At 38.6% G+C, this 6,469-nt stretch overlaps 1 protein-coding gene across 1 annotated transcript; it reads right to left on the reverse strand.

The window, feature by feature from the left end:
• Nucleotides 1-882: 882 nt before the first annotated feature.
• TSHZ3 (teashirt zinc finger homeobox 3) lies at nucleotides 883-5,625 on the reverse strand. Its single transcript, XM_010184788.1, has one exon. The coding sequence runs from the start codon at nucleotides 5,458-5,460 to the stop codon at nucleotides 2,434-2,436; it is 3,027 nt and encodes a 1,008-aa protein (XP_010183090.1). The 5' UTR covers nucleotides 5,461-5,625; the 3' UTR covers nucleotides 883-2,433.
• Between the last annotated feature and the right edge of the window lie 844 nt (nucleotides 5,626-6,469).

Genomic DNA, 6,469 nt, shown 5'->3' on the forward strand with positions numbered 1-6,469 from the left:
AAACTCTGTACATTTGATGTACATCTGGATGCTAATTATTACTTGAGACACGATTCTTAAGAGCTGTAATGGTGGTTTTGGTTCCCATGTAACCATCTCCAGACTCTGAGTTCACCTGACTGGCAAAAGACTTTATTTACATGCATAGTAATATAGGTGCTTCAGAGATGCAAATTGGTTTCAATGGTTTTGATGGGATGACCTGTCAGCACCAGTAAAAGTCTGTCATTATCGTATAAACACTCCTGCTTGTTTGCGTTTGTTTGGCATGTGTTTATTCATCTTCTTTTCCCCTCTTGCTATCTGCTGTGAATGCGGTACAACAGCAGGTAGGGCGTAAAAGGACTCGCTTCAAAATCACAAAGTTTAAATCATCAGTCTCAGGTTCCTACTCCTGTCATTTGAAAGTGCTGGGTAGATGGAAAGGGATTCTCTAAGCCGTGAAATACCCACCGGTGCAACTTGCAGACTCTGCTCAGTACATTCGGGGGAACGCATATGAGCAGTAGTATCTGCCTGGGTCTGAATCCACAGCACAGCAAAACACCTATTTGCTTTGCCACACGTTGCTATAAACCCCGTCTTCACAGACAGCCTTACCTGATGTTTAAAAAGGAGTTATAATGCTCATTTATCTTTTCTGGGGTGAAAAAAATTCTGTTAATGCAGCCTTTGAATAAGTGCTACCCTGCTCTTTAAATGCTAAAGTTCACTAAAACTCCAGTGATTTATGTGCAGCTTTTGACTGCCAGCACCTGGCAGATGAAGAAACCTACTCAAGCTTCAGTCATAAACAGATAGCATACAATTTAATTTTAATGTGCTCGTTAGTCGTAGCACATTTCAGACATAATTGTGAACGCAACACAAAATTATAGCAAAAAGACAATTTTAATGCTGCTGTAGAAAAAAAGGTTATATGAAGAGTCATATAATGGTGCTTCATTGTCAACAACAAAACAGGGCACAGAGTGCATTACAGTGTCTGTGCTGTTTACATGCCAATATTTTATACATAGATTCTCATATGGTGTCAGCTGTCAGTTACTTCTGCAAATTAACTGCCAAAAATGGAGACGAACAGAATCACTTAGTGTGCTGGTAACCACGGGTTACCTTTCATATGCCTAAAGATAAAGCTGCAGTATGGAATCTTGGGAGAATAATTAGGCAGAACAAAACAGAAAGTTACCAATTGAAATAAAAAGGCATTCTACAATAGGAAATAACAACCAAGAGCGCTTATAAATAAGTAAAAGAGGTTATATCACAGAATGCCTCATAACTTTTAAGCAAAGTATTACAGTACAAACATTTTAAAGGCTTTATCAATGTTTAGGAAATACAGTACAAGTTTTTCAAATAGATTTAACCCTTTGAGCACTGAGTTTATTTTGAATTTTCTCTTTTTATTTTTTTTTTTTTTTACTAATAAATACCTTTAAAAGTCATGTTGTGCAAAACAGTTAGAATGCATGCCAGGAATGCAGTCCGTGGCTTCTGTTTCTTCAGATGGTTTTAAAACAAACAACAAACAAATGATAGCAACACTAATAAATATGTATAATTTAAACATGAACCTCTATTAATATAGATGTACTGTATAGGAAAACAAAACAAAACATACTTTGCTTTAAGAATAATGTTTCTGAATACTTTATAAATGCTATCTGTGGTATCTTTCATTATATAATTTACAATGTTTGGATGTTAAAAGAAAAACCATTAGATCTAAAAAAATGAAATATACACTATTTATAGGTACACTTTATACCTGGGTTATCAGGTATAAAAACCACTGTTGCTAAAAATACTGAAGAAAAAGAAAATGGCATTAATCACAATCACATTTTTCATAAGAGATTTTGAAATCTATACAATATATACATCTATGTTTCAATGTGAAAATTATATTTTTAAATATCAAGGTGTGAGACACCTCTGCATAAATGGAGGTTCATATTAGTAATCAGAACTAAGCTGGTAAGGGTTTAAAAAAACCATATCCATACAATTTTACCAAATTAATGCAAAAGTGCTTCAAAGTACTCAGAGGGCTAAAGATTATAGGGTGAGAAATACCAGCACACTTAGGTCACATGAAAAAAGTGCACCAGAATTAGTTATAAATGCTTAATTAAACTGTCTGTTAATGCATGCAGCTTGATGCATCAGAGGGATGCACAGCAACTAAATCCAATTTACACAAAGTTCCAAACACTTACCACTGCATTTTAACCTTCATATTTTACCAGTAACAACAGCTGATTATGCACCTCTATTTAAACACTGTACAGTTATACAAAACAGTTCAGCCCAGAGCGACTCTGGAGTTAAAATAAGAACATGTGCCAAGAACTAAACAGTAGCTTTAAGGCGTCTTTGACAGTTTTCCTCAAAGCAAATTACAGTTATTTTAATCAAAAGCAAATGCTACTGCTTCTCTAACTCCGAAACATACAGAAGATGATCCTCTGGTGACTTCCCATGTGTTTTACTAAGATGAAGCTTAACAGCATGCTTGCTTGCAAAAGTCCTGTTACAAAGTTTGCACTGATAAGAAGTTCCGATATCTTCCTCTGGAGAGGACGTCACCAGTTTTTCAGACGGTGACTTTGCTTGTGCTATCTGATTGTTAATCTGTTCACTGGACAGTTTGGACAAGTCTCTTAACCTGAAACCCAGATGCGATTCAAGATGACTGATATAAGTTGAAGGAGTTCTGATCTGTGAAGCACAGTCGTTACAAAAGAACACTGGGTGCCCAGTGTCCAAATTTTTAAGGAACTTAGTTCCCCCCGTCCTTCGGAGCTGGTATTTCACATTGGCTAGCCAGTGGCTAATTGTGGTCATTGAAAGTCCTGTAAACCTGGAAATGTGCATTCTTTCTTGAGGGCTCAAGTCTGACATGATGTATTTACCCTCTGAAGTCTGCCGTAAACTAGCTGCAAACTGGGCCTGCAAGATGAGCAAGTGCTGAGGGTTCCAGTTAGACTGACGTCCCTTCCTTTTCTGAGCTGGTGTACTCTCTTCTGGTTCCTCTATTGTGGTACCATCAATGTCAGATTTCTCAGATATGCTGGAAGGTGTGGAAGATTTTGATGTGTGACTTTCTGTCAGGTTCTTCAGCATATCAGATATATCTGACAAGGCATTCTCGCGTAGCGGCGAGTTTGACATGAATGACACGACTGCAGATGTCTTTGCTGTTGTCACTGTAGATGAAGAAGATGCAGAAGATGTCGATGTGGATGACAAAAGCGCTGAACCCAAAGAGCAGCTTTTGTCACTCTTGCCTTTCGTCAAATCTATGGGTTGGTCATTGTTGACATGATAAAAATAACGGTCTAAGTGGTCTGGTTTTTTGGACTGTAGAGGTGGGGTGGCCACTGCAGCCTTTTCTGCCAAACTGTTGCTCATTTTAAAAAGCATGCTCATTGGATCCAAAGCAGGCAAAGATGGCTTTGCGGCCTTTCCAAGGTGAATATTCATGACAGACTGCAGTGCACTTAGTGGATTTACAAATGGCTGTTCAGGAGGGTGATCGGTAATGATAGCTGTGCTGCTACTTAAAGAACTTACAATGGACTTAGCAGGTTCTTTCCCATTTTCCACAGGTTCTACAGTTGGACTATCCTTGCAGCCATCTCTCTGAGGGACCGGGCTGTTCTGCTGGCTTTTAAAGCCACCATCATTGGAGGACTCCATCTTCAGAGGTTCACTGACTTCACTACTGCATGGGGAAGGTGTTGCACGCTTCACTGGAGAAAGCTTTCCTTCAGGCTCTTTCATTTTTTCCTCCACTTTAGCCACCTTCTCGGTGACTTTCTTCACCAATTCTTCCATGGCATGAAAGTTTGTTTTTGGCACAGGTGAGGTCTGACTGCTTGGTGGAGACACCAAGGGCTGGTTTTTAGTTGGTGATACTAGTTCATTGTTTCCAAACATAGGTTTTAATGGTGTACTCTTCCCAGATGAACCCAATGACAGCTTCATCATATTAGGAAGCTGATAGGCAGCATGAATGCTGGGGTAGCCACCCCAGCTTGGTGTGCCATTCTGGGCTTTGTTTATAGCTGATGTAACTGTGTTTTCTAAGGATTTCAGTATATCTAAACCTCCCTTAGGGCTTTCTTCTAGGTCATTTTCAGTCAAGTAATGGTATTTTGAGGAGATATCATACTTCTCCTCATCTTCACTTGACTTTTCTTTGTCTTTCATTTTGTCATCAGCAATGCTTCTTTCTTTATCTACTTCTTTTTTTATTTCAACATTTAATTTAGGGGAAACACTAGAAGGTGTATTGGAAGGAGACGTAAAGGTGGTGGCAGCTAGTGGCACAGACTGGACTTTCTCATCTACTAAGGATGTTATTGTTGGTGTCGCTGGGGCTTCTATAATTGGCTTCCCTTTTTTCATGGCAGAGTTCGTGACTTTAATAAAATGTCCTGTCACCATCATGTGAGCCGTGAGTTCCTGCAGAGTGTCATGTGAACTTCCACACTCCATGCACTTCAGAATTTGAGATTTCCTCGCCTCAAAGTGCCAGGCATAGCTGGCACCATTCTGGTGACCGTAGCGATTATTTGGCGTGATGTAAGGATTAGAATTCTTTTGAAGTGCATCGTTGGTATCCGAGATTGTTGCTTTTGGTGTCCCACCTGTGGAATCTGGAGAACTTGGAAGTTCCAGCTCCAGTGATGCTTTCTTTCTAGTAGCTGGGATAATTTTTGCTGCTACAGGTGTAACAGGTTCCTTCAGAGGCACTTTTTGGTAGTGTTTTGTTTTGATCATGTGAACACTCAAATCCTGAAGAGATTCAAATGAATGACCACAGTACATACACTTTAATACTTTCTGGGCATCTTCTTTCCCTTCCATTTCCAGCAAAGAACGTTTACGAGGTTTGGACCATCTTTTGGGGTTATTGTTATCAGTTTCATGGTTGTCATCTCGATAATGTCCCGTTTCATTCATGTGCACTGTTAATTCTACTAAAGTATCATAGGCAGCACTGCAGTCTTTACAGCGGAATTTACTGGCTCCAGTAAATATAGAGCCATAAAGCTTACTGCTTTGTCTGTACAATTGAACTGTGCTAAAAAGACTTGGTTCAGGAAGAATTCTGCTCTGAGAAACTTGCTGCAGTGTTTTAGCCATCGCAGTCTGGTGCCAGTCAAAGCTGCCACTTCCACAACTGCTACTGCTGCTGCTGCTACTGCTGCTGCTACCATTGTTTTTTTCTGAAATTGGCTGGTGAAGGTTCAAATTGAGATTGGACCAGTAGGAATTGGAGAGGAAGTTATTATATACGGCTTTCATCTGTTCTAAGCTATCAGATACAGTAGAGTCTTCCAGTGGTATCGAAACCTCCTTGCTCTCTTCCTCATTTTTAATAGAGCTGCTCTCAAAGTCTGCCATGCGGTCACTTGTCTCACTGATATGTGACTCACTGTCCATTTCATGGCTAGAAAATTCAGCTGCTGGAGAGTTTTGGTAGCTTTGGCAGTTCTTACTGAAGTCTTTTTCTGGACAGGCATATTTTGCTGAAGGCTCCCCATCAACTGCATTTTCATCAGGTTCAACATCGTCTTCCACCAGTGCTGCAGCTTTTAGCTCGTCTGAAACATAGGCTATTATAAAGAGAAGAAAATATAAATTAGTTTCTGCTGATCATACTTTTGCTGAAGTGTTTTAGCCAAAGAAGTGTACTTATTTGTAAAATTAAACAGTTAAAATTTAGTGTTTCTTCAGAGCAAGAAAAAAATCTGCTCTTCAAACATAATTTGCCACCTTATTCTTCTCAAGGGGCAACAGCTTGAAATTAAAACTAAATTTGAAATTAATGAAGCACATTCTGGAGGTGGCATTCATTTCTAAAGTAATAAATTACTTGTATCAACCTCAGAGACAGCAGTTCCTGTCTGTCAATTAATATGTCTTATGCTTCTTCTACCCTTAATGCATTTCTTAACAGACAGATTCACAATTTAAATTAAGCAAGCATTTTTTGCTCATTACAGTTTTGAGACTTAATCTTTAAAAAATATAAAATACAACAAACATTAAAAAATTCCTACAAAGTAAAAAAATCCCCAGTTACAATAATAAAAAAATAGGTTTGTAAGAAGTTATCACTATTAGGAGTATCATATTTTAGAGAAGATGGCAGAAGTAGGTGACGCAACCTTTTGAAACAATTGACTAAGAGCAATTTGAGAAGATTATATAGAATGGGTGTAACAAGTGACCCATTCACATTTAAACATACCTTTCTCAACAAGAAAGTCCATGCAGAATTATCTCAGGAGCTAGTGCAAGAAAATTGGTATGCTGTACTCATTCTTGCTGTATAAATATATACAAGACCTTCCAGTGGACCTTACAAATGTCAAAGTGTTTGCTCTTTAGACTACTTTGTCAATATTTACTCAGTATAAGCTACACGGACACCAAAGAGGGATCCTGT

This window comes from Mesitornis unicolor, unplaced genomic scaffold (assembly GCF_000695765.1).
Source record: "Mesitornis unicolor isolate BGI_N332 unplaced genomic scaffold, ASM69576v1 scaffold26415, whole genome shotgun sequence".
Classification (NCBI taxonomy): domain Eukaryota; kingdom Metazoa; phylum Chordata; class Aves; order Mesitornithiformes; family Mesitornithidae; genus Mesitornis; species Mesitornis unicolor.